Source organism: Hipposideros armiger, unplaced genomic scaffold, assembly GCF_001890085.2.
Source record: "Hipposideros armiger isolate ML-2016 unplaced genomic scaffold, ASM189008v1 scaffold_152, whole genome shotgun sequence".
Lineage (NCBI taxonomy): Eukaryota > Metazoa > Chordata > Mammalia > Chiroptera > Hipposideridae > Hipposideros > Hipposideros armiger.
In genome coordinates, this window is record NW_017731502.1 from 105,762 (window position 1) to 133,061 (window position 27,300).

The following is a 27,300-nucleotide window of genomic DNA, read 5'->3' on the forward strand; positions in this document are numbered from 1 at the left end:
TGTTACAACTCTTCATATTGAGGACCCTCCATCAGATATGTTAGGAGAAGAACCAGTTTCCTAATTTATTTGCTGGTATATTACTTCATTAGGTCATGTATCCAACATATCTCAAGTGCCTGCTTTGTTGGTGGCATGGAGGGGATGGTGTGTGGGTGAAGGAGTCAGTCTGGGTTAGGGGAAGGGATCTCAGCTATACCTGATGAAAGTTAAAGATGGGATGATGTGTGGGCAGAGCAAGGGGTTGTTGCCCAGGCCCTCAGAGGGCTTTGACCACCGTCCCTGTGAGGAACAGGGGTGTTTCCATCTTCATGAAAAAAAGGATTGCAGCTGATTCCTGCCTTTTCTCCCCCTTCCAGCTCGGGGACATTTTCCCCACCTCCCACCATCTCATTGAGCACCAAGCACCTTGAGTGGTCAGAAAGCTCTTCGCATTTGTTTTAATAGTCCCTTGTTGGGTACCATAAGCAAGCTCTGAAATCAAAAGTTTAAATTCTGTTTTTATTTAACCATTTTACCAGATGTTTCCTGTGGTTTGACAGATGTACCATTTACTCGAAAGTTAAACTCCTGAGATTTTGAATGTTATGGACACTGTTGCTATAGACAATGATTCTGTCAGGGCAGGATTTGGACGGCAACTTTCGCATCATTTTTTGGGTTGAAAATGTGTTTTTCCCCAGGACAGAAATGCTTGTCCTCAAACTCTGCTTTTATCTTCTTTGTTACAACTCTAATCTCTGGTTTATAAAGACTGTAACTGGTTGATCAGAGTTTATTCCAGTAAACACCACCGTGCCTCCATGGGTATTACTTTCTGAACCCAGCTGGGCTCAGGTACATCTGGGTTTTGTTTGCAAAGCTCAGCTAGGATGAAAAGAACTCAGGTCGTGGGCAGGTAAAACTTTACTTTGGGCTGAAAATCTGACTGATGCTCCACTCCTGTGGGCTAATCACCGCTGGGATATAAGTAAGAAAGCTGCAGACTTGGCAGTTTTTTGCACCCACCTACAGCCCATCACGACAAACCAAGGATCCCTTTGGTAACTGCCTTCCCCAAGCCTGCAGTCAGCATTTCTCGGCAGCCCGAGTCCAAATAGAAAAGAGCCTCTCATCCAGGATTCTGCTGGTGGGAGGAAAGCAGGAGGAAGTTGCTTCCTACAAAACACAAGTGAGACTGTAGTTGTGGCTGCAGCGGAGGGGGGAAAAACGAGGGATTTTTGACATTCCTTCTCTGAAGGGTCAGCTGCAAGAGTGCTGTGGGTTTGCATGCATTGTTCCGTCAGAGCTGGCTTCCTTCTCCAGCAGCCTTGCTCTTCTGTGTTTTGTTTAGCCGTATTTTAGAGTTTTATAAAAGCCTTATGTTATGGAAGTTGGAGAAACAAAGAAAGAGGAAATCACATACTGTAATTCTGACAGCAGATCTATTTTCTCACAAAATGGAACTGTAATGATGCATGTAACATTTTGGCAAGACACCCTCTGTAAATAAACCCTCCCAGGAGTTGCTAACCTATCCCAGGACCCAAAGGAAACTTTTCTTGCAGCTTGGGGGCAGGCAGGCCCCTTACCTTGCAAGTCTCCTCTCGGCTGAGGACTTTTATTCTGACAGGCGTTCTGCCTATCCCGTTTTGTGCCTGGGACTGCCTGCCAAGTTTGTGAGGCCCAAGGCTTTTTTGTGGGAGGACGCTGGGCTGTCTTCATGCTCTTTGGCAATGATTAAAGTGAGGTTAGTACCAAAAACCCTTTCATTTTATTCCCTTATCCTTGCTTTTTCAAACCAGATGGCAACCCTGTATTTTCAGCTGTAATTAATTTAAACTATGAGGCAGCAAGTGCTGGGAGAGGTAGAGTTGATTTTGCTCAGAAGGGACAGCAGTGATTTTCCTTCTCATCCCTCACCCCTCACTAAATGGCACCTTGTCCCAATCACATCCATGTCATGTACAGTTTCTTCTGAGGGGACTGGAAGGAGCAAGAAGGCTGTTAATGGGGCCACAACGCTGGCCGCCGTTTACACGTGTGAGCGGGAAGGGTTAACACGTGTGAGCGGGAAGGGTTAATGCACACTAGTAATTGTTTCCTTAATGGGTTGGAAGTAACCGCGTTTCAGGTGATGGCTGACATGTTATTGCCAGGCTGGGTTATCATGTGACCACCTCTAAACAATGGCGCATAGTTTGAGTGGCTGCTGATTTGGGGAGTACAGGGTGCTTTTTCTTCCCACTCAGTTCAGCTGCCAGGATCGCCTCCAAAAGGGGGTATGTTTTCGGTTTAACATTTATTCTTAAAGAAAATTACAAGGGAAATAAAAGCACTTGGCCACAATTGCAGTCTGGAGGTTTTGACCTCAGCTATTTGACCACTTCCCTCCATGGAAATTTTACTTGAGTCCCTTACTCTTTAAGTTGCTTTAGTGCACAGGATCCTTTAGTGATTGAGAGCTCCTTCACATTTAATAGAAAAGTAAATGTTTTTGTTTAATCTCTCAGTAACTTAAGTAACTCCACAGAGCAGTCACTCCTCCTACCCCTTTCTCCCCTCCTTGCTCTGAAACGAAGCTCAGGTTGAAGTGGAGAGTGAAGTCATTGACTCCTTGAGAGCCGGTGCCTCCGTGCCCTCACCTGCCTGCGCAGATACGTACAGTGGGGTTTTAATGTCATCATTTGGGAAATACATTTTTCTGGAGAGTACGGATGAGTTGCAGGTTGAAGACGATCTGTTAACGATAATATTATGTGCAAAGCACTTTGTGAAACTGTGCGCTAATGTTATACGAATGGTAGTTATTACTACGTATTATTAACATTCACCATCCTTGGATGACTTGGAGTAATTTTTAAAGGCCCATGGTGAGAAATGAGAACCACAAATATTTGGCTTGTGAGTTTCCACAGGGATCACTGTTGGTTGCAACATCATTGACTTGTGTGCTTGTATTTGCTGAATTTGGTGAGCCGGGGGATGGATGATCTTTGTTTATTTAATGTTTATGTCACATGTTTACATTATTCATGAGCATTTCTCATGAGCCACTTGGACTGTATTTACAAAGACTTGCATTTTTTTGTTGTTGTTGTTGTCCTGGGCCAGACCCACCCACCCTTTTGCAACCTTTTTATCTTGCTCTAGTAGGAAGGGACAAACATGTAGTGAAAATGCATCCTGTAGTTCCAGCCTCCTGTACTGCCAATGATCTGTCAAAACTTCTAAGGACTAAAAATCAAACATAGAATTACCAGATGACCCAGCAAGTCCACTTAAAGGTATATCCCCAAAGAATTGAAAGCAGGATCTCAAGGAGATATTTGTACACCCGTGTTCATAGCAGCATTATTCACAAAAGCCAAAAAGCTGGAAACAACCCAAGTGTCCATCACTGGATGAATAGATAAATAAAACATGGTCTATACACACAGTGGAATATTATTCAGCCTTGAAAAGGAACAAAATTCTGACACATGCCACAATATGGGTGAACCTTGAAAACATTATGCTGAGTGAACTGTGCTGGTCACAAAAGGACAAATAGTGTATGATGACACTTAGGTGAGGAATCAAATTCATAGAGACATAGCAGAAAGGTGGTTGCCAGTGGCTGGGGCAGGGAAGGGAGAATGGGGAGTTAGTTTTTAATGGAGACCGAGTTTCAGTTTGGGAAGATGAAAAAGTTCTGGGGGTGGGTGGTGGTGATGGTTGCACAACAATGTGAGTGTATTTGATGCCACCAAATGGTATAGTTAAAAATGACTAAAAAATGGTGAACTTTATGTGTATTTTACCACAGTAAAAAAGATAAATTAAAATATCCTCTAAGGACTAATGATTAGCTTTATTTAGTTCAACTGAATAAACAATACTGAGTCTATTATGTGTTAAGCCTTTGTATTCCATACTCAGCTGGGATGAGCGATGCACAAGGAGGGAGTGAGCAGCTTGCAGGACAGAGGTTCAGCTTTCTGAGGACCTGATATTTAGTGCCTGATAATAGAGCCACAGTGTGATGACTCTTGAGGTGGGTCATTTTGATTCGAAGGGTAGTTAGGATTCACCATTACCGTTTGGTCGTGGAAGTCCTCACGCGTGAAGAGGAAAGTGTGTCCCGTGGGCTGCTGGGGAATGGTAGTCCTCTGGAGTCACTAAAGGCATTTTTAGAATCATCAACTCAAGAGTTTGGGGACATGCCATTTCAGTGCTGAATGGAGTCATCCTAGGTTCCTTTTCTCCCTCCTTTTCAGGGTTCCGGTGTTCCGAATGAATGTGATTTTAATAGCCAGGGGACTGCTCTTCAATGATAGAGATGTTACAGTAACGCTAAGCAGACAGCTTAGAGAATGTCGGTTCTGAATTCTGTGAAGAGTTGGAAAATGAGAGCATTTGTAAAGAAATGGAGTTTTATAACTCAGAAAAAAATGAAGTAGGCCGTCAGTAGTGGTTTTTTGTTTTGTTTTGTTTTAAGGTCCCTTGGAAATTTTGCTGTAAGAATAGGGATGGATTGGTAATTTGTCTATCAATTGTCACTATGTCAGAAGCCTTTCTAAACACCCGAGGGTCCTCGAAATAATCTTTAATTCAAATCTTATTCCTATCATGTAATCTAAGTAAAGAAAAAATAGCTCAGCCAACCTTTTCTTCCAGTTTTTGGAAACATGGAGTTCAACCCAGAGACGGCTGGCTTCTCAGAGAGAATTAGTGCACGACATAATTTGCTCTCAGATGGAAGGTCCTTAGGTCCTTTAATAATTTTGTAATTAATAAGTGCAATAATTAATTAAATATTAATAGTAATAACTATGTTATAGTTGGTAGATGTCTCAGTATTTTTATTAGATGAGTATTTAATCACTTTATGTACTCAATACTTAAAAGTCTTAAACTTTTTAATATAGTTAGAATTTAACTCAATAATTTAATTTTGCCTGCCAAGTTTCTGATGTCAGTCAGAGTAGGTGGGCAGCTTTAAAAGGAAAATTGGCTTTCTAATTTTTGTTTAGTTGAATAAATGTACTGAATTAAAAATTATCTAATATCAAGAAGTCCAGGAAATAAGTTGGATCTGGTTACCACCACCATCAGAGCTGGACACTTGGGAAGGCCACTTGCACTCACCTGTAGGAACACGATTGTGTGTTGTGTAGGGGAGGAGGGAATTGCAACAAACCCAACAGCACTAGAAGGAAATCAGATAGTTTGTCTCTGATACGCATGCATGTGTGATGCATATATATGTAGTAACACATTTATATCTCTAGCCAATACAGGGTTACAAATGCAACTGAATTGAAAGAAAAACAAGTAGAATTTTAGATGGCCACACACTTAATGTGTATATAACAGGGCTGCGGCAGCAACTGTTGGCATCGTGAGCAGGGCTGTTAACATGGAGATCTAGTTGACCACGGGTCCTGGAATAATCTTGATTTCGAATATCCTATTCTGTGTACCTTAGTTCTTAATCTTATTAAACCTTCTGCCATGATTTTTGGTTTAGAAATATGCTACCATACATTGAAGGGACTTACCTTTTCTTGTGTAGTCTCTTATTTATATTACATGTGGAGTAGTATGAAGGTTTATTTGGAAAGTGTGTGAAGTTGGGTGACAGGACAGTAAGGAGTCTGGTGTTAGGATCATTTGGAGGGTTCTTGTTTGTGAAGAGAATTCTGGGCGTGGCAGGGCTGACATACAAGCAGTTTTCCAGTAGTTGGAGGAAGAAATAGACTTTGAGTTTTTCCAAAGGGCTGCCCTTTGATCCAAGAATCATACTGGAAAGCAGATTTCATTCAGCATGAGGAAAAACCTTGCACTGAAGCTTTTCAATAGTTGAGGGAATTGCTTAAAGGGGAAGTAAGTGCCTGCGTGTATGGCAGTCTTTTAGGAGCGCTGTAATTCCTCTTCCTTCTCATTTAGTCAACAGACATTTCATCATGAAGCCCTTTTCCTCTGAGTAGGACAAAGCATCCAATCTTTTCACTAAATGGTTTTATAATATTTTCCAGCAATTTGCTGGAAAATGTGGAATAAAAGCCAAGAGTGAGCCTTCAAAAAAATTTAAAAGGAATTATGAAAGCTGGCTCAGTGCCAACCTAGAAGAATGAAAGCGGAAATGATTTCTCGAAGGGGTTTTCAGACCATTAGTTTCTGGTGGGTTTGCGATGACTCGAGTGGTTTCTCTGGTCACCCCTTAGCCAGGTCCTGGCCTGGAGCTCACGAATGCCTCTGTCTTATTCAAACTAGTTGGTGCGGTTTTTCCCTAAGAATTGGTTTGCTTTTGGTTGGTTTGTTCATAAGATAGTTATTGTTTGCCAGGCACTGTGATTAACACTGACTTATGGACACTTCAGGGCAGTGCAGTGTGCATCGAGTCCCCTTTCCTAGTTTGTTTCATTCCAGGCCTGTCTAGAAGGAACTGGTCTCTGTGAGTCTCGGGTTGGTGGACAGGTGAGCAGGAAGAACTGAGCGTCTGGTCACCCCCGTCAAAGCTGGTGCAGACACAGTCCTCTTAAAATCTGGCTCTGGACAGTCTCATTGGGCAAATCTCTGTGCTTCCACCCTTTCCCTAGTCCTCACCTCAGCTGTCTCAAGTGGTCCTTAAAAGACAGCCAAGTAAACTATCACCGTGTTGATTACCTCTGTTGTTGTGTGGAGAAATAGGTGATCTTTCCTAGGTTTTCGTCCACCTCAGACATTGTAGCTGAGCTACAGAAGGAAGCCATAATGTTTTCCATCCCTTCTCTGTTTAATGCCAAAAATATAGTGGTTGTGTTTTTTTTTTATATCATTCATTGAGAGACTACATAATGGCAAAAATGACTACAAATTTAGTAGCAGTAGGGATTTTAAATTAATTTATATTTTATTAGTCTCAGACACATCTCCATTCATGTGAAAACTCTTGAGGGGACACATGTGAGGCACGTGATCCGTTCCGTCCGTAAGGAGTGCTTGGTTGTGCACATGGTTCCCTGCCTGTTTGTCTCCAGGACGAGTCCTCCCGGCCCGGCCCTCAGGTGGAGGCCCGCTGCTTTCGTGGTCACAGTTGCTAACATGACAGACGAGATACTTGAACAGTCACGTTCTCAAGGGTTGACCTCTTTTTTAAAACTTTAATTTTTCCTCTTGTCTCAGCTAATGATGGAAAACATGTGTGGACAGTTGTAGTCAAAGAAAACTGGTCTCTTATTTACACAGAGTTGAGCGGTTCAGAAATGTGACTCTCCCGGCGGAGTGTAGGAGCTCTGCCCTGCCAGCGGACACGGCGGTGTCGCGCTTCTCCATAAGCAGCAGGTCTAGAAAGCCCTTCCTTTCCCAAGTTTATAAATAAGATCTCTGAATACCAGAACCAGAGATGGGAAAGTGGCCATGGGAGGCCACTCATTCAGAGCCTGTGGACTCGTACTTTTCACATCATTCTAGCAAACCTAGTTGGCCTGGCTTGTTTTGGCCTGCAGTGAGGAGAAAGGAGAGATAAGGGCTACCAGCAGTGGCAGACACACTTACTCCAAGAATGACCCTGTGACAACCAAGAGAAGAAACAGGAACGCGGTAAGGAGCTGACCCACGCACGCCAGCCAGCTGAGCAATTGAGAGGACTCGGTCTGCGGCAGACAGGCCCGTCCTGGAGACCTGCTGCATCACATGTGAAAATAATGTTTACGATAAAGACCCTGAGTCACCAAGAAAGGAAAAGAATAAATAGTAGGATGTTTCAGACAGGTTTCTAACTAAATAGTTTTAAAATGTTTTCTCTCTGGAGGCTTACATTTTGGTTATTTAGAAGCCTGACGTAAGTGGCCACCCTGTGACTTCAGATGATGCCAGTCAGGTTTCTTGGGTGCCCCTGGCCCCCTCACGCAGATCTGCACAGTAATTGTGCTTGAGGAGAGGGGAGACCCACTTTCCCCTCTTTCCAGTCTCACAGGGAAAAAAGACATGAGTGGCAAGGGCACGTCCCACAAAACACTAATGAGAGCTGAGGGGCTGGAGGGAAGTGAGGAATGTTGGAGACCTGGGTTATGCTAATTGAGTGCCTCTCACTCTTGAGGGGCTTTGATTGGAAACCCTCGACTCAACCCCAGAGAAGAGCCCCAGTCAGTTATGTGTTTCCCCTTATGCTCTCCAGAATTGGTGATTTTCCTTCCCACGCCATAGAAATGGGCGGTTTCTGAAACCCTCGTGGGCAGTTTCAGCAGAGGAGGCAGGGCTGGCCTGATTCGAGTCCCGACCCCACCACCTGCCTCCATCACGCTGGCTGAGAACTCCGCTTCTCAATTCTGTTTCCCCCCCTATACCATGGGAATGGTGGCGGGCACTTCCGCGGGTCGGCACGAACATTAAATGAGAGGAGGTGGGCACACGGTTGGCCTGTGGTCTTGGGGTGTTCATTATTTATGGGCCCATCAGTGTAGAAATAATGAAAAGAGCTGCTGGTTCGTTTGTTCATCCATCCATCCATCCATCCATCCAAAATATTCTGAGCCAAAAGGTCTTGAGTTATAAATGGCTGACAGGCTGCTCCCCTCTTGTATGTAGGGGCAGATGGGAATACCTTTTCCTGGCTTCCTGAATTGTACTTGCAGGAGAAGTCGGGGCAGCTAGGCCCCTGGCTTCTTATTGGTAAGCCTGATCTCACACACTAGTCTCAACTTCTGCTGTCATCTCTCAGTGCTAATTAAATATGCCTCATAGTGACAGGGAAACCTGAGGTCCAGTGGATCTTAGAGACCTCTTTGAAAATGTCCAGAGGAAGCTCTAAAATTTTTTGAGCAGAGGGGCAGGTTAATGTAGATAAAGCAGAAAAGACATGGGTGTGGAGAATACCTAAAAATGCATAAAACAGTGGTGTTAAAAAAAAAAAAAGGCCATGGAAATGGTATTAGTTTGCTAGGGCTGCCATGACAAAGTACCACAGACTGGGTGGCTTAAACATCAGAAATTTATTTTCTCACAGTTCCGGAGGCTGGAAGCCTGAGATCGAGGTGTCAGGAGGGTTGCTTCCTTCTGAGGGCTGTGAGGGAGAGTGTATTCCAGGCCTCTCTCTTAAAGACTTCCGGTGGCCTCAGGCGTTCCTTTGTTTATAGATGACATTCTCCTTACATCTTCACATCATCTCTCCTCTGTACAGGTCTGTAACTTTGTCTGAATTTCCTTTTGATAAGGACACCAGTTACATTGGATGAGGGCTCACGCTAATGACCTCATCTTAACTTGATCATCTGCAAGGACTCTATTTCCAAATAAGATCACATTGCAGGAACTGGGGGGTCAGGACTTCAACATCTTTGGGGGGGACACAGAATTCAACCCATAATAAATGAAAAGCAATTCAAAGAAGAAAGTAGAATGGCTAATAAATGTATGAAAAGATGCTCAGTTGCCCTGGTAATTAAAGAAATGCAAATTAAAATACGGAGGGGCGATTCACACCATGAGAACTGCAGAAATCCAGGGGCTGCCAGGACGTTACAGGGGACACACCTCCGCGGGAGCCGTGATGCTCAGCTGACAGAGGGTGTACAGTGGACCTGCATGTCACACCTGTGGCAGCTGAAGATGTGAGCTCTACAAGCCACGAGCGTCACTTCTAGACACCTACCTGAGCGACACTCAGAACCTTTTGCACCCAGGCACAGGGGACATACAAGGATATAAACCCTATGGGGCTATTTATAATAAGGAAAAACCGAGGTCGTCTAAATACCTGTCAGTAGAGGAATGGATCAGTATTAAATTGTGGTGTATTCATATAAAGGAATATTATACAGCAGGTAAATGAGATGGATAAACTAGATCCCTACGTCAGAACATGGGTAGAGCCCCAAAACCAGGCAAGGGAAAAAAGCATGGTTGTAAAACAATATATATAGTGTGTGATACCGTGATGTAAATTTAAAATGTGCTCCATATTATTTACATATATATCTTCATTATATATGAAGAATCCCCCAATACAGGACAGTGGGGACACCTGGGGAGTGGAGAAGGGGGTATGGGCCTAGAGAAGGTGGGAGGGAGGGTGTCTGCGTGTTCTGCTTTGATCACTGCCAGTATTCCCTTTAGGAGGGAAGGAAAGGTCTGAAGCAAATATGATAGTACGGTTTCATTTGTCAGCTCTGGGTGGTAGGTACAGAGAGAGGTCTTTTGTAGTTTTCTCAGCCTCTTTCTTGAGAGGGAAAAATGAAAAAGAAAGACTTTCAAGCTAGTCAAATATAAATTAGAGTCCTTGTACTAGTGTTGCACCCTTAAATAAGTTACTGAACCTCTCTGAACCTCAGTGTACTCATCCATAAAATGGGGTGTTGTGGTGGATTTAATAAGGTAATGAGGTCTAGCCTATGATCTGGCATGTAGCATTACTGAGAAATAATAGTATATGATAGTAAAGATAATCGAGGTAAATAATGTGCTTACAGGGATTCCCTAACTTTTAATGCACTGTATTTTTGGATGCTACTTTTCTAAGCGCAACACAGCAGTGGCACACACTTCTCTCCCTGGTACTGCATGTGATTGAGCAAACAAGGTGTGTGCATTGCTCAGTTCCCTGTAGTTGATTTTTGCAATCTAAACTAGCAGAATGGGGGATGCTACCTTTGTGGGGGGAATTAATGGGGGAGAAATGTTACGTGGATGGATAGCTGTGGCAACAGTGTATTAGCCAGTTGCAGTGTTCCACACACGCAGGTAGGGCTCCCTCGAGCCTTTGATGGTGGTAGGGCTGTGGCTGCTTTCTTGGCTATTACGTGATGTGAAGCGATGGTAGTTGTCTTATAGCTGTCATATGTAAGACAGTCTTTTCCTACAGTTAATGGAAAGTCAGCCTCTGCCCCCTTTTCACTGCTGATGGGATGTGCTTGTCATTGAAGCAGAGACGACCCCCATCCCCCACCCCTCCATCCCTCCATCCCCCCATCCCAGGTTGCGCTGTGTTTTGGGGTTGGTCCGGATGCCAGCATTTCCCAACTTCCTCTTGCCCATGGCACACAGCTCGCCATTTTCACCTTGGAGGGTGTCTCTGCCTCACCTCCCACCACCTCCACATGCAAACGTCATCCATACTCAGCCTTCCCTTGGCACCACAGCATCCTGGTGGTGGTGTCACCACCCCCTCCACTTCCGGACTGAAATTGGTACTGAGGAGTGCTGGGGCTTGACCAGGATGTCCTGGAGACAAACCCGAGCGCCCTCTTGCTTGGCTGGGAAGCAGTGAACTATGTTGCTCACAAGAGGCAAGAGGTGCAGTCCCATGCGCGTGGCAGGTGTGGACGGGCTAGGGGACATTGACAAGTAGGGGGAGGAAAACCAAAGAGGGAGAAGGTAGTTAAAGGCAGAAAACATCTCACTACCACTGATGCCCATTGTTTAAATGCTCCCTAAGCTCTGCTTTGTCGGGGGGGGGGGGGGAGTCTTTCCTGCTGGGAATTTTCTCTGAAATGTCCTTAATTTCCTTTTCATTCACCACAGATGCTGTTAACTGGCCTCACATATAGTACATGTACTTGAATAATTCACTTACTCAACGAATAATGGTGAAAACATCCTCTGTTTGCTCAGTCTTTGTGCCCAGCACTGGGGAGAGGGTAGAACTGCGAGTGTGGGGCCCTCGTGGTGTCCTGTCCAGCTGTGGAGCCTGCATGTGCCCCCCTAGGGACAGCCTTGTGAAGCTGGCTGGCTGAGATAGTAAGGGAGACGCAACTAACTGGGGGCGTGCCTTGGGGGGCTGGTCCCTTCACGCACGTCCAGGTTCCCAATGTTAACCTCCACCCCTGCAGTTTTGGGGAGTCAGGGAAGGCCTCTAAGCTTGGGACAGAACGGGAGGTGGTTAGGTACACATTTCATACAGTGTACCATTTTAGCCATTTTTAAGTGTACAGTTCAGTGGCATTAAGTACATTCTCTAAGGAAGCTTTTAAAAATTGAAGCTACCTTAGCAATACTACAGAGGACTGTGACTATCCAGGCTCCCCCACCCCAGCTTCCTCCTGGCCTCGCTCTACTCCTGGTTCCTTCCTACTTTGCATCTTCATCTCTCCCTAAACCCTCATGCGTAGAGCATGTTGCCACAGCGCCTCATCAGTTCACTCCTGCCAGGAGTGGTCTGGCATCCAGCAGAGCCACTGTCACCGCAGGGACATTCGGTGCACCCTGGAGCCGAGATGGAGGCTGGACTGGGTCGTTGCCTCATTCACCTGGGCCAAGGGACCTGTCCTGAGACTGTGCCCAGGTGCCTGCAGCAGGGAGCCCCACGGGATCCCATGATGTTTCCTCGAAAGCACTAACTAAACTGTCTCACACCCATATCCCCTCCTCTGTTGTACAGATTTAGACATTGGTTTAGTTAATAGCCGTTCATAGTTAACAGAACTCCGTTAAGGCCTGCGCATGTCAAGTACTATAATACCTTCCCACGGGTTTGCTGTCTACCCGGAGCTCCTGATGTTTAAGGGTGGGAGAATCTCATTTTAATGAGAAGCCAGTAGATGCAGTAGACTTTTTTTATGTGATGAATTCTTTCACAGTTTCACTGCTTGGAATCTGGTTGACTTTTCCCCAGACACCGTCGACATTCCTGGTTTCTCCACTCAGAGAGGGGAGAACACGAGCAGGTGGCATCCGTTCCCTGGAACACTTTGTCACGGAGGAAAGTATCATAGGTGTCTTTTTTCTTAACCACCCTTGACGTGTGTCCCCCATTTCCATTTTCTCTTTTAAAACAGTTGGCAGTAGAAATGCCCTCCCAGGGTGAGGATGAGTTCCCAGGATGGGCCAGGGTGCCCTGGGGCCGCAGTGACATTGGCCGGTCCTCGGCGTCCAGCCAGCCACCCATAAGCCCTTTAGGCTCTAACGGGGCCGCAGCTGTTTTTTCATGAGCAGGCTTCGTCCTTCACAGGAATGGAGGCGACTCCGATCTCCCAGGCAGGAAGCCGTGGTTTGGTCGGCTGTCCGTGAGAGCACATGATGCTCTGGGAAGCAGTGGAGCCCAGGGTATGATTCATTCAGGGGCCGGGAAGGGGGGGCACATGGAAAACAATGTCTGTCTTTAAGCTCCGGGAACCAGGAAAAAGAGCTGGAAATGTGAGTAATATATAATTTTACTAAAATTAACCAGCGAGTTCTTCAGATGTTTTCTTTCTGTGTTTTTCACCATCTTCGCCTGATCCATGATGCTCTACCGCGTCATGTTTTTGGTTGACTGTTTTTCTGGTTCGTATCCCCCAGAATCCCTTCTCCCACTCCCCCGCGTGGTGTGGGCACAGAGTGTGTCTTCAGGAGCCCAGGTGGCAGCTGTGGGTGTGGCACTGCCCCGTCTTCACCTCCGTTCCATTAGCGAGGTGCTCTCGGACAGCTCATCTCCATTGCTGGGCGTCCATTTCCCTCAAACGTGGTTACTGGTCCCCAGGCCTTCAGGGTCGGCCTCCAGAGACTCAGCTAAGTTAGCCCTTGTGGCTCAGTTTCCCAATATCGAGATGCCATGTGGACCTCTGTGAGAGATGGGTGGGCTGTGTGTATGTCCTGATGACTTTGACATTGGCTGGGGACAGATACTGCTGAGGCTTTAAGGCTGCTCCTTTCCACCAGCTGGGGGCTAGTCTTCATCCTTTGACCCTCCCCAGCTTTCTTTCGGCTTCTCTGGCACGTGCTACCTTACCCGTATCCCATGAGAATACAGGGCTGTGTCTTATTTTCTGTAACTCACAAAATAGGGGCACAATTAACACTGGTTGAGTGAACCGTAGTCCGAATTGGACAGAGAATTCTGACTGAATTGCTCATGCATCCATTCCTCGCCTTTGCCTCGTTCCTTCGTGGCCTTCAGAAAGCTCATGGGTGAGGGGGGATTGTGTCAGGGAAGCAACTTACCTCTCTTGTCAAACATTACATTGTATTTTATCCAAATTTAGAAGAAAACTTGATACTGAAGATGAACCTGTGTGCCAACAATGCAGTCTTTCCATACACTGATGAGTTGTAGATGTAACAGTAAAGCTCCATTTGGCTAAAAGCCATTTTATCTCGGGTTTGATTGGCCCAAAGTCTGTTAAGTGGAACAGCCTCCTCCCATCTGTACTGCAGTCACACTGGTGTTTGCGATCATGACCCTCGAGACAGTCACTGGGAAGGCTTGTGATGTAGATTGAATCGTCACAGGACGATGAGATTATGGACAGGCTGGTTTTAGAATTAATGTGGGGTTTTATCTTATTTATCGAGTGTGCGTATGTATGTTTGTATGTATGTATGTATCTGTCTATCTGAAAATCACATGCATGGGGCATTTCAGCTAGACCATTTGACCAAAACGTACTCTTCCATGTTATCTTAATGGGATGAAAATTTATTCTCTAATTGCTTTTAAATCATTCTGTATAGTCAACCAGAGAATAAAAGGGGGGCAAAAAACCCACACCTATAAATTAAATGCTGTGCTTTATGCTGTCAGTTACTTACCTGTAATTAATAAACTAAGCTTAGCGCTGATTGAGTTCCACTGACATGCACGGATCACCTGCATGGTGGTTATATTTGTGTTGTGCTCAGTCCTCGTTTAAACCCCTCTGAGGTGGATCTTCCTATGACCACATGGTAGGCGTGCATCTGGGGCCTTGCAAGACTTGCCACATCTCCTGCCCCTTCCACTGAGCCCCTAATGGCATATTGATCGGGACACATAACCCATATGAAAGGTGTGAAGGTGGCTCCTCACTCCTCACCCCTCCATGATTCTGCCCGCACGCAGCTCCACGTCCGCAGTGCCTTCCTTTCCTTATCCCGTCGTCCATGCAGTGTCTCCACCCGCTTGCTGTCGCTGTGGGCCTGCCATGCTAGGCAGTGAGGGTGTGGGATGAACTGGGTTCTGTGCACTCTCGGAAGTGTGAGGGGGTGGATGTCTGCGAGGGCACATAACACATAGCTGAAGACATGAGATGGTGGTGTGATGGTTCTTTATTAAATAAAGGTTTGCAAGGGGCACTTTGGGGTCCAGAGCAGAGCACCTAAAAGCTGCGGGCATGGTTGGCTGTGTGTGTGTGTGTGGCGGGGTGCACCAACATATATATTCAGTCACAGAGGCATGAAGTGGCGTGTCTCATTTGAATAACGGCAAGTAGACTGTCGTAACTGAGCACAGTGCTTGGTGGCATGGAACCCAGGCGAGGATGGGCAGGTGGTCAGAGCCAGAGTGGGAAGGACCTCGGAGGCCATGAAGATGGTGCTGACCTGTTCAAAGTGGTAACTGAGGGCTTGATGTGGTCGGATCTGCTTTATAAAAAGATCACACTGAAATGAAGACAGATAAAACAGGAAATCTGAATAGTTTGGCGGATTCTCGGTGTTAATGGCCTGGTTGTGATGATCATGCTGTAGTTTTACAAGATGTCACCATTAGGGGAAACTGAGTACACAGTACATAGGATCTATTCCCCCCCTTTTTAAATTAAATTTATTGGGGTGACAGGGATCTATTGTGACTACAATTTAAAAAGGCACACATGTCTCTGTCTCTCTCTCACACACACACCTGCATGTGTATATAAAATACTAAATGAAATTTTATCACATTCAGCCAGCCGAGGAGGCAGCAACCTATGTGCTGCTTTCTCTCGGTTTCTTTCTCAGCACACCAGCCCAGGCTTCTATGCAATATAACAGGATAATAAGTTGTCTGCTGAGCAAAGAGAATGATTATTGTGAACTCTGAGAATAATTTGCATTTCTTAAAGTCACTGACATTATCTAACACAGTTTTATTTAGAAGACTTGCTCTGCTCATTATAAAAAAAAATATTGCTCTGGCAGCAGGAGAACATGGTGTATTCAAAGGGCTGAGACTAGAGGTAGAAAGAGCCCCCAGAATAACGGGGGACAGGAAGTACCTGGGCCGAGCCTGTAACCGCGTTCATTTTCTTCTGTCAGTCATGTCTTAGCATTTGCTGGACTGTGTCATTCTCTGATAGATGCAACATGCGATGTTGCCTAGACTAGATCCATCATGTTGTGGGTGGGGTGGTGTTTACCTCCCATACATGTCCCACACAGCACCTGGCGCTGAGCATACAAGCGAGGCCTTCGTGAGTGCCAGTTGATGGACTTCCCTGAAGCGATGCCTCTGGCTGGTGTATTCTGGATGGAGGAGCTGCACGCTGGCTCTCCAGTCTCCAGGCAAGCCCGAGCATGCACACACCGTGAGCCCGAGCAAACGCTACCGCTGCTCGGCCAGTGACACGACGACTCTGAGTCTTGCTTTCATCATCTGGGAAGGGGGTGGTTACGGCATCTCCTTGTTAGTGCTGTTGGGAAGATCGAGTGAGCTAATGGCCGTGGCATCTTGGAGCAGGCCCCGGCACACAGAAGCATTTGGTTACTTTTGGGTCATCATCCATCGTCTTCATCCTTGTCAAACCCAGCTGACCTTGAGCACCTAGGTTAGCGTTCTAGGCTCTGAGCAGGTGGAGTTTATTAGCAGTGCTCAGATGGGCACGTGATCTGCATGGACAGGTTGCCAAACAGACCCTGCGGATGGTGCTTCCTCCCGGCACCAAGGGGCCTGGCAGTCACACTGACCCAGGTTAGCGCCCTGGCCCAGTTTACCGGTCGGTCAGCTATCTGACCCAAACCTCAGAAAATGGGGGTGATGATGATACAGTCTTTATCCACAGCAAGGTGAAGAAGTAAACGAAATAATCCATGTGAAGTGCTTGGCACATGGGGTCGGTATCCCCTTCGCCATTCACAAGGTGCCAGGCAGCCCCATCTGAGTGGTGCCTCCTCTTTTTCAGGAACAAGACTGCCAACGGAGACTGCCGGAAAGACCCCCGGGAGCGGAGCCGCAGCCCCATCGAGAGGGCCGTGGCCCCCACCATGAGCCTGCATGGCAGCCACCTGTACACGTCCCTTCCCAGCCTCAGCATGGAGCAGCCCCTCGCACTGACCAAGAACAGCATGGACGCCAGCAGGCCCGCCGGCCTCTCACCCACACTGACCCCGGTGGAGCGGCAGCAGGTAGGTCTGTCCAGTAGGGTTTGGGCTGGTGGGCAGTAGTGGGTCCGGGGCTGGGACCTGAGGGCTGGGTGGAGAGCACCAGCAGAGGCCGTGAGGGAAGCTGTGGGGAGATGTGGTGAGTGAGCTTCCATCCTCAGCCTTGGCCCTGCACTTGGCACCAGGGAGCAGCGGCGGCAGCAGGAGGGACCCTTTTGCCAGATTGCACCTCGCATTGTAGCTTCTACCTAGACCTGCCTGGGCTTCACCTCTTAAGACTAACGGCCGTGGATGAGATGTCTAATGTCTTTGGGGGTTTCGTTTCTCTGCACAGGCAGGATTGGTCTAGATTAGGTGTGTTTTCAGCAGTCTCCCTTGGCGGCCCTGTTTCTGTTAGGATCAGTGTAAGAACCGAATGGCAGTCCTGCATTTACTCATTTGTAAGGACGAGATTAAACATCAGGTTGCTTTGCTTTGGCTGGAATCCCATCAAGTCGGTGGTCACAGTGGTTATTAGCTCATGCTGTTCAAAAACCTGTGATTGGCAGATAGGGATTTTTTTATTCAAGGAAAATAAAATTAGTTACTACTTAGTAAACAGTGTGTTTAGTAGAAAAAAATTCTTTGAAAATGGGGTTCCTGGGGAAATATATAATAAAAAGAGGCATTAGCATTGAGGTTTTGAATCATTGCATGAGTCCATGGCTTCTCTCGCTGAACCTCTGGGACCTGTGACCTAATAGGTCCACAGTCAGTGTTAGCTTAAGACTGACAGACAGTGAACAGGAGGGATACTGTGTGCAGCAGGGGGCCAGGGCCCAGCTCCTGGTCTTGCTGATACATCCCCGCCAATGTGCACGCCACTGATGCTCTGGTCTCACTGCCCGATGCTGGGCTCCTGACAGCTGTTCCATGGGGCCCACCGATGCCCAGTTCCGTTCGCACTGCCTGGTGCATTGCAGTCTGGTGAGAATGACTGCTTGTGGGGCAGGCCCCGGGCGTTGGCAGAGGTGGTGCTGTGCCTGTGATTCCCAGTAGGGCTGATGATGAGCAGTTGCCTTTCCCACCTGGGAGCCCAACATCATGATCCCGTTTATTTCATTCATTCATTGAACAAAACCGATACCGATAGACACCTACTGTGTTCAAGGGAGAAGCTGGAAGCCAGTCAGGCACGCTATGGGCACGCACAGTCTCAGTCTGGAGGAGATAGGTAATCAATAACTAAACTACCGAATTTTAACTATTTATGTATCAATAAACAGCCACTTACTCTGATAAGAACAGGGGCCAAGTTATTGCCATTCATGTATTGAACATTTCCTAGGGCTGACATTGCCCTGGGCGCTCTGTCACCCTCTGGTGGTACAGAGAGATGCGGGCAGGACCGGTTCAGCTCGGAAGGAGCTCTCGTCTGGTCAGGGAAATGGCTGTGTGAGGAGAGGACAGTACTCCAGGATGACAAGGGGCCGCAGTGGACAGGAATTGGCTTCTAGGATCCAGGGAATTCGGCCCTCTGGCTACTGGCGGCCCTCAGGGAGGGGGAGGTAGTGGGAGTGCAGTACACTGGGAGTTGCATCTCTAAGCCAGTGGTGGCTGGGTGAGGAAGAGGGTGGGCCCTCGGTGGGCCTTGCCAACGCTTTACCTTCTACGAAGGCTTCTGAGGATCTTCTGGTTGGTTTTTGATCACAGTTGTTTTGGGAAAAGTGCACCACTGGACAGTGACCTGGTAGTCCTCACCATCGTCTATGCAGCCCTACCCCGAAATGAATCCCTGTGGGGCTGAAGAGCAGGTATTCTAGGCGTGAGGACCTTGAATTCCCACCTGTGTTCTTTGGGGATTCCTGGCCAGTGGCCGTGGAACAAGCCGACAGCTTTCCTGGGATGGGCACAGTGGCTCTGGCGTCCCCAGGATAGTGGCCGCTGACCTAAGCTTTAATTCAAGGTTGAGGTTGGTGGGGAAAAGGTTATCAGCCTGCCCTTCCACCTGGACTGTTGGTCAATCCGTTTCATTCACAGTCACTGTTCAGCAGGCCCCTTCCTGTGTAAGCGTGGCCTGGACGTCTGCTACAACCTGAGCTGCTGCTCATTCACTGAGTTCCGTGCCAGGTGTTGTGCCGAGGACAGATGAGTGCCACAGTCTCTGTCCTCCATCTGCTCAGTCAGCCACCCGTTTCTGGGAGCTCTGTTGCGTGTGTGAGCTGTCAGGATGGCTGTTGTGGGAAGTGTGCGTGTCATTGCGCAGCTCTGAGCAAGGGAAACGGCATTGGGGAGGGGGCTTCCTGGGGCAACAGCAGAACCCTGTGTGGCAGGCGGGCAGGACAGGCTGTGCAGGGCGGGCGGTGGAAGCCTTCCTCAGTGTGATGGAAAATGTGACTCAGCGCTCTGGGAACTGGGACAGGAAAGTTCCCAGAGAGGCATGTCTGGGGAGGCTGCAGAGAGTGTCACCCTACTTTATGTTTTGGTGATGGCAGCTCTGAGGGTGTACAGTGTTTTAAAGAAAGGTACAAAAAATACCAAGCAGGTGGCCTCGAGGGTAGTGGCAAACAAGGAGAGAATGGAGAAGATTCCATAGAACCCAAGGCACAGCGACCATCAGACTGTTCTCTTTTCCTAGGGCAGCCGGAGTGGGCGGGGCTAGGGGTGAATGGAGCAAGAATGACAGATTCTCGTCGGGCCCTGCCACTAATTTGCTCTGTAACCTCCAGCAGGTTACCCATTTCTGCCCTTTGTTTTCCCCATCTGGAAAATTACGGGGTTGGGCCACGTGGGCTCACGAGCACCTGCCATCTGGTGCTTGTTCCAGGTGGGTATATGGCGCCAAAGCTCAGCGTGCACTCAGATAGTCGGGGTGAGAGACTGGAACCTGAGCACGAAGACTGAGGGGTGTGTGTGTGTCCCAGGCCCTGACCATGTGCACATGCACGGTGTGCACTTGACCTCAGGCCAGGCCAGGAGGCGTCCCAGAGATGATCCAGTACCAGGGGCGCCGCTGGAATCTCTTCACAGCGTCCCCACGTCCCCACCGCGTCCCCACGTTGGCTGGCAGTCCTGCCCTCTTTCCCTCCTGGAGTGGCCTTTCCCTTCCCACCTTCGGACCGCGCTGGCGTAGAGGCTGCGCGTGACTGTTCTTCAGCTTCCCTGGATCCATTCTGTGACCCTGCATCGTCTCACCTTCCATGACCTCTTCCCCAAACATGTCCCCACTTTCTAATATTTGCGATGGTCAGGACTCTGGTTGCAAGGAACAGAAACCAGCCCAGGCTGCTTTAGGCACAAAAGGAAGTGTTATTGGGAGGGTCCTGGGTGCAGCCAGACTTAGGCAGGAAGGGCTGGCCCCTGCCTGCGAGAGCCCGAGTGGACACGGGACTCTCCTCCCTTTGGCTCTGTGCCTGTCCGGGCTTCTCATCCTCTCCTTTCTCTGCTCGGGGACCCACATGTCCAGCCTGGCGTGGCTGTCCCGTAGCTCCTGAGTTCAACTTGAATATCTTACTGAGTCTGGCTTAACAGTTGGTCCCCAGCCTGGGTCAGATCTCCAGCCTGGCCAAAGGGGCAGAGTCCTTTATGAACGTGGCCACCTTAGCCCCCCCACCTCATGGATAGAGAGCACTTTCCCAGGGGAGGACGTCATGGGCTCAGGGATAAGAGAGATCCTTCAAGAAGTGGGCTCCAAGCTGCAGGCTGTCCTCCAGGTGCAGGGCTCCCACACGCGAGCAGGAGGCAGGCGCCCACACCCCTCATCCCAGGCGGTCCCCCAGCCCTCTCCTCAGTTACTGTTCTTCCTGTTTCACACTCAAAGCTTAGTGTGGTGCGGGCCCTTGCCTGAGGTCCTACCTGCGGAGTGGGACGTGGCACTCCTCTAGGTCTAGTCTACCTGGCCTCAAAGCCACGCTTTCTCCTCTATGCCATTGTGTTCACAGTCACATCGACTCCTTTGGTGGCTCCATGCCCATTGTTGGTGTGGCGCGCTGTTAAAACCCCCAAATCCTTTCATGTGCTGCTGCTAAGCTCCACCTTCCCCCTCTTGGATGTGTATAACTTCTTGTTAGACCCAAGCCCTTACGTCTAACCCCTGTTCGTATTAGTAGACACAGATCCTCACCACAGAACGTGTCGTCATTTCTGTTCATTTCCCGTCAATCATAGGAAGGTTTGATGGGAAGCCTTTTGTGTTATTTTTATAAGGAAAGGCCGGTGGACAAGCCTGATTCCCCTCCGTTGACACTTTTTGTCATTGGGCCCTTGGGGCAAGCAGGAGATACCTTTCCTGGCTGGAATGTGAGGAAGCGCAGTTTGGTTCACAGATATTTCCTGGCCTGGATACGGCACCAAGGTCTGGGGATGCAGAAATACTCTGGTCCCTGCTCTGATGTGTGCATGGGTTAGAGGAGGCGTTGGCAAACTTTTGAGATGGAAGAGCCGCCAGGGGTCAGCAAACTGCGGCTCGTGAGCCGCAGGCTCTGAAGTAAAATTGAAAATGAAAATAAAACTATCAGTTTCATTTACAAAATTTTTAAAGGATATTATTCACATAATTGTGATTATGTAAAAATATATTTATGGCTGTCGAATAATTTTTAAATTGTTGTGAGGGACAGGATTGGCTCTTCCAGGGGTCGGCAAACTTTGGAGTTGGAATGAACCCAAAGAGCCCAAAGAGCTGCATGTGGCTTGCGAGCCGCAGGAGCCGCAGTTTGACCCCTGGTCTAGAGGAGGAGGCGGGTGCTGGGATCTTACAGGCGCACCTGGAAGGGCTGCTTTACTTGCTGAATGGCGGACGGGCGTGCGTGCATGTGTATGTACACACAGTAAGTCCCCAACTTACAAACATTGGTAGACGCGAACAAATCACAGAAGTAGCTTACGTGTCTGCCGGACATTGTCACAGTTGTGCTGCTGTGTGCTTACTGTACGGTGCAACAGCTGATGACCTTTCAGCTCCACCATCTCCCACCTACCCTCCCTCCTCCAGTTAGTAACTCTCTTGTCGGTTTGCTCCATCTAATCCCTATATGCCAGTTGTACTGTACTGTACCACCATTTTAAGGTAACTGCAAAAGTAAAAATTTACAGTATTTTTGTGTATGTGCTTAGTTTTTTTATGCTTTACATTGTATATTTGTATCAAAGGTGTATAAGACTCACTTTGTCGGACTTACGTTTTCCCAGAACGGAACTCGTTCATAAGTCGGGGACATACTGTGTGTATGTGTGTGTGTGTGTCATAAAAGGCTTCATAGAGATGGTATTTGAACAGGTTTTAAAGGAAGGGTGGAGTTTGCCAGGCAGTGGTGGTGGTTATGGGGAAGGAGACAGTTGGCAGAGCAGATTGGATGAGGGGTGGTGTGCATGTAATTCATACACTTAACATGTATTTCCTGCATTTCTGTCTCCGTCATTTGTGTGGTCATAATGGAGACCAAGTTGAGGTGGCTTTGACTTAAGCAGAAACTGAATGTATGCTGGAAGCGTACTGGAATCCCTCAGAGAAGCCCTGGGGTACGGTGGCACCTAGAAGGCAGGACCGCCGCTCTGGGGACCTCAGCCATAGGAGTCGTGGAGGCTCCTCACACACCCTCAGAGGCTCCCTCGCTCTGGAATCGCCGTTATTTTGACTGATTATGAAGTAGGCAGTGGCAGATGGGCTGAGCTTTGGTCAGCATGGGCTCCAGGACGGGCTCGCAGCAGAGCAGTGGGAGGTGCTAGTGAGGGCCCTGCATGGAGGAGCTGGGTCCACTAGATGGGGGATTCGGGTGTTAAGGTGGCTGGTGGCACTTGGCTCTCGAGGCAGGATGAGTGCCCGGCCATGGTGTGGGAGGGGCCGGGAGGTGGTCGGCCCCCTCAGCTGTGGCAGGTGTCTAGGCCGGACGGGGAAGCAGAACTGTCCTGTCTGTCTTTGCAAGCCTGAGCTCACGCCAGCCTCCCTCCTCTCCCCAGAACCGACCTTCCGTGATCACCTGTGCCTCTGCCAGCGCCCGCAACTGCAACCTCTCCCACTGCCCCATCGCACACAGTGGCTGTGTGGCAGGGCCGGCCAGCTACCGGAGGGCCCCGAGCTGTAAGTGTTCCTGGGGTGAGGGGACAGCCAGGTGGGCTTGGGTTCCCTCAGTCAACATGACTTCAACTGGCGTTCGCTTCTATCTCATGCTGTAGACGGGAACATCTAGCCCCTGGAGTTTGTCATTGAGGCTGAAAAGTGGGTTTTTTTGGGCACATTTGCGGCTAGCATTGTGCCTGAGTTGGGTGGGAAGACACACATTGGCCCTGACCTCTAGATCCCTCTCGTTGGGGGAACAATGGGCTCTACCATCACTTAATGCCACTTTCTCTCTCTGAACTCACAGCTAGCCCAGGGCGGCAGCACGTTGCCAAGTTACAGGTTCAGAGAGAGAGGTGACCTGCCCTAGCGCTCAGCTAAGCCGGGTAGAGGTGGGCCCTCTGTCCCCAGATCCCAGCCCTGACCACTGTCCTCCCCTGCAGCCACCACCACCTGTGACCCTGTGGTGGAAGAGCACTTCCGCAGGAGCTTGGGCAAGAACTACAAGGAGCCCGAGCCGGCGCCCAACTCCGTGTCCATCACGGGCTCCGTGGACGACCACTTTGCCAAAGCCCTGGGAGACACGTGGCTTCAGATCAAGGCGGCCAAGGACGGCGCGTCCAGCAGCCCTGAGTCGGCCTCACGCAGGGGCCAGCCCGCCAGCCCCTCTGCCCACATGGTCAGCCACAGTCACTCCCCCTCTGTGGTCTCCTGAAGGGAGCACCACCCTCAAACAAGACGTCGATCTGCATGGTTTGCCTGAGCTTCGAACAGTCAGTCAGTGCTTAAAAAAATGGAAAAACAAAAAAATCGCGGGAGTGGGGTGGGGGGGGGAAGGGAAGGGATGGTTTATTCGCAAAAAACCATGTCGTTGGGATTTTTGTTGTTTTTTGTACTTGCTTGGTATGTGTACGCCAGGGCCCTCGAACATGATAGCAGGAACGGCGTGTGGAACATCTGTCATGTAGCACCCTAACTTCCTGCCTCAGTTACCAAAGAAACCTCTGACGCAGGTCTGTTGCCCTGACAGGGCCAGGACTCCACGGCACGCGCTTTCTCAGTCACAAGCCATGACGTTGGTGACCCAAACGCTTCGTGCGCTTCCCTTTGCTTCTCGAGACCGGGGTGAGTGTGGCTTAGCTTCCGTGGCTTGTTCGGTCCAGCCCACATGTGTGCGCTTGTGTGTGTGCGTCTACTTGAAGAGAACTGTCGTGTCTGATTTGCACTATTGGAGGAGGACTAGAGTTGCCTGCCTGACAACTTTATGTGAGATGCTAGTACTCTGAGGGCAAACTGCTGAAAAACAAAGGGTTTAAGGATGACATTTCTGACCATTTGTGTGTTTTTTGTTGTTTTTTAATTTTAGACAAAACAGCTTTTTGGAAGGGGAAGTCTCATACAGGTTATAGGTCTTTCTCTCTCTAGATTTCAGGTGCTTGCAACTGGACTGCAGACTACCAATCACGGGCATTTTACTTTTCCTAAACACTGCAGTTTGTTAGACTAGAGCTGAGGCTTGGAGGTGCCGTAGTGCTTTAAACGTGATGCATGTTTTAAGTGGAGAGAAATAGCTGGTTTCTATTAATTGTATAGACAGCAAACACAAACCTTATACTTTGCTAGCTTCTGTTCAGAGTTTATTTTTGTCAGTTACAGTCCTAGATACACTTACTGCTGGTACAGTTGTACTCTAAGATTGGTCTTGGATATTCACATGACTCCCAGGTAGCGTGGGGCTAGCCGGTCCCCGGAGGCGGGCGGTGAGTCCATTGGTCAGCCGTGGTGTCGGATGCTGGAGGTTTTGCTGTAGGCTGACAGCATCATTATTGGTTTTTTTTTTTTTCCCATCCCTGCCTGCTTTTATTAATAGATCCTGGGGGAGTTGGGGTTTGTGTCTTCAGCTTCCCTCCATGCAGAAACTGCCCCCTTTAACTCACTTGGCTGAACAGCAGATTACTGACAATCTGTGATATGGTATTTTGTATGCTTCCTCGTACGCTGGGGCCAAGGCAGTATACATTCCTCTGACTTTATACAGTTATTACTGCATTTATTATCATTTGCTATAGTAATAGCTATTAACTAGAAATTAGGTGAAGAAAGCATGACAGACACAGCTGTGGATGTTCAGTAGCTGATCTTTTTGGTAATTGCATGTGTCTATCCCCCTGCCCCGCCACCGGGCTACATTCCAGCCTCGCCCACCAGAGGGCTTAGGAAGTCACCTGGCCAGGTGACTTGGGCGTGACCACTTCACCTGCAAGGCATTGTGGACTCATGGGAACCCTCAAGGCTGGTTTTCAGTGAGAAAAATATAGGTTAACTGGGTAATTTTGAAAATTGGCACCAGGTGAAAAGGTCGGAGGCGTTGCTCTTGCTGTGGTCACAGGGTGGCTGCCGGTCGGTATCTTTGAAAAGCGAAAGAAAAGCCCTTCTCCTCTCGCCCCCTGCACACATTTCACTCCCACTTAACTGGGCTTCCAGGCTTTCGCATCCAGGCCCCTATATTTTCTGTAGGAAGAATCGTTGAGAACACTTTTTTTATATAGGTAACTTTAAGACCATCATTACGCTGTGCGTAAAGAATGTACAGAGAAATTTGTAGGTATTTTTTGAAGAACAATTAATTTGTTAATGATATGTAGCTATTTAATTTTTCCCTTTCCTATTGTAATCATTCATATTTTTTTGTTTGGAAAAAAAAAAGTTGATCTTTTTTTTGTCGTAGATTTGTCTGTAAAAGTGCAGGAACACAGTTATTCTATGAGAACACTGCATCTGCCTTAATAGCCACTAGTTTGTTATTGCTACAGGCTACTGAGCGTTGCCACAGGAAACAGCCCCACTGCCGGCAGGCGCTGTGAAGAGGGCTCCTCAGACAGCTCTCTGTCAGTGAGCGAGGCCGTCGCTTTGGGAGGGGACAGCCAGGTCCCTGGTGCGCTGACCTATCTGGGATAGGCAGTAAGTACCCCAGGGGGGCCTCGGGCAGACAGGGAAGCAGGAAACCAAACACTTGACCGGGAAAGGACACACTCCCCGTTCTCAGGAGGAGCCCGTGAGCTTCTTCACAGAGCCACGCCATCTGCAGTGCGTCCGGACAGTTCTCTCCGTGTTTGTAAATCTGTAATATACCATTCTCTGTGGCCTGTTATTTTTGTTTTGTTTTGTTTTGTTTTGTGGAAGAAGAAAAAAAAGGTTTGGCAGGCCATCTTTTTTTTGTACTTAAAAGTAGCCTTAAGAACAATAATAAAGTGCTCTTAAACCACGGACTGTGTGTGTGACCCTGGGGTCTTGGAGTGATAGTGCCAGGGCCTCTGCTTATGTGAGGCCCTGGGGGAGGCGGAGGGGGCTCAGTGGCCCTGCACCTGCCTAGGGAGGCACCCCTATGTAAGCCCCACATAGGATGGAAATTGTAATTTTAATTCCATATAACAAGCCTCATTTAAAACCTAACCTACAGAAATCCTACTCTGGTCAGCCTCAGACGCCATTTTGACTTTGGTTCTAGGCCTGAGACTAAAGATGACACCATAAAGATAAGTGTGGAAAAGGTACCTCCTCTCTCCTGGGTTTCCACATCAACCTCTGTGGGTGTCATAGACTTGCAAACCCAGGATAAAGAAGAAAATCAGTCTGAGACTGAGACACACGGCAGAGCCCATCTGAATGAATGCTCGCTGCCTGCTGGACACCCAGCCACAGGCTGAGAGAGACACACATACACGGACAGCCCTCCACACTGGTGACATGGCCGCCCGGACACCAAAGTATGGGATGCGGTGAGGGCGTGTGGTTTGCCGTGTTGCCCCCCGTGGCCTTCTAGGACTGGGTTTCTCACTTCCCCCTTTAGTCTGTGTTGGGCCATCTCCTCCCAGTCTTCACTGCCACCCCACAAGGGCCAAGACGGAAAGGATCCTGGGAGCTTGACTCTCAAACACTGTGACAACGAGAGAAAAGAACCGCGCGTGGAGGGAGCCAAGTCCCAGATGAAGGGCAAAGCCAAGGTTATTATTTAGCTCAGAACTGGTGGTGTCGTGAATCATGAGAAATGGAGAATACCAGAAGCTCCTGGGCAGCAGAGGGAAGGCCCCAGTCCTCGAGGTATGCCGAGGAGGGAACCAGAGAGGTTGGGATGGCGCAGGGCCGAGAATCGCCGGTCCTGGGGTGGCTGTCCTGCTCCGGCCACTGAGAGCTCCTCAGCAGGCAGCCAGCGAGAAGCTGGCATCGCGAGGGTGGCTGTGTCAGACGGTCTCATCATCACTCATGTCCCAGATCTGCGTGGAGAGGGA

General features: G+C 48.6%; 2 protein-coding genes across 6 annotated transcripts in view; one reads left to right on the forward strand and one right to left on the reverse strand.

The window, feature by feature from the left end:
- The window catches only part of VGLL4 (vestigial like family member 4), a 96,612-nt gene extending 70,334 nt beyond the window's left edge, over positions 1-26,278 (forward strand). Inside the window, exons 1-4 of one of the 2 annotated variants that reach the window (XM_019651074.1) lie at positions 1,656-1,729; positions 16,776-16,998; positions 22,912-23,032; positions 23,455-26,278. In XM_019651074.1, coding sequence (XP_019506619.1) covers positions 1,716-1,729; positions 16,776-16,998; positions 22,912-23,032; positions 23,455-23,726 — 630 coding nt within the window. In that variant the 5' untranslated portion in view covers positions 1,656-1,715 and the 3' untranslated portion in view covers positions 23,727-26,278. Of the gene's footprint in view, positions 1-1,655; positions 1,730-16,775; positions 16,999-22,911; positions 23,033-23,454 lie in introns of those variants that run through there. The other variant, XM_019651073.1, reaches the window with a different exon arrangement.
- Positions 24,842-27,300, reverse strand: part of ATG7 (autophagy related 7) — a 250,861-nt gene continuing 248,402 nt past the window's right edge. For all 4 annotated transcript variants that reach the window (XM_019651069.1, XM_019651070.1, XM_019651071.1 and 1 more), the window contains one exon: positions 24,842-27,285. In XM_019651069.1, the coding sequence (XP_019506614.1) occupies positions 27,253-27,285 (33 nt within the window). In that variant the 3' untranslated portion in view covers positions 24,842-27,252. The remainder of the gene's footprint in view (positions 27,286-27,300) is intronic.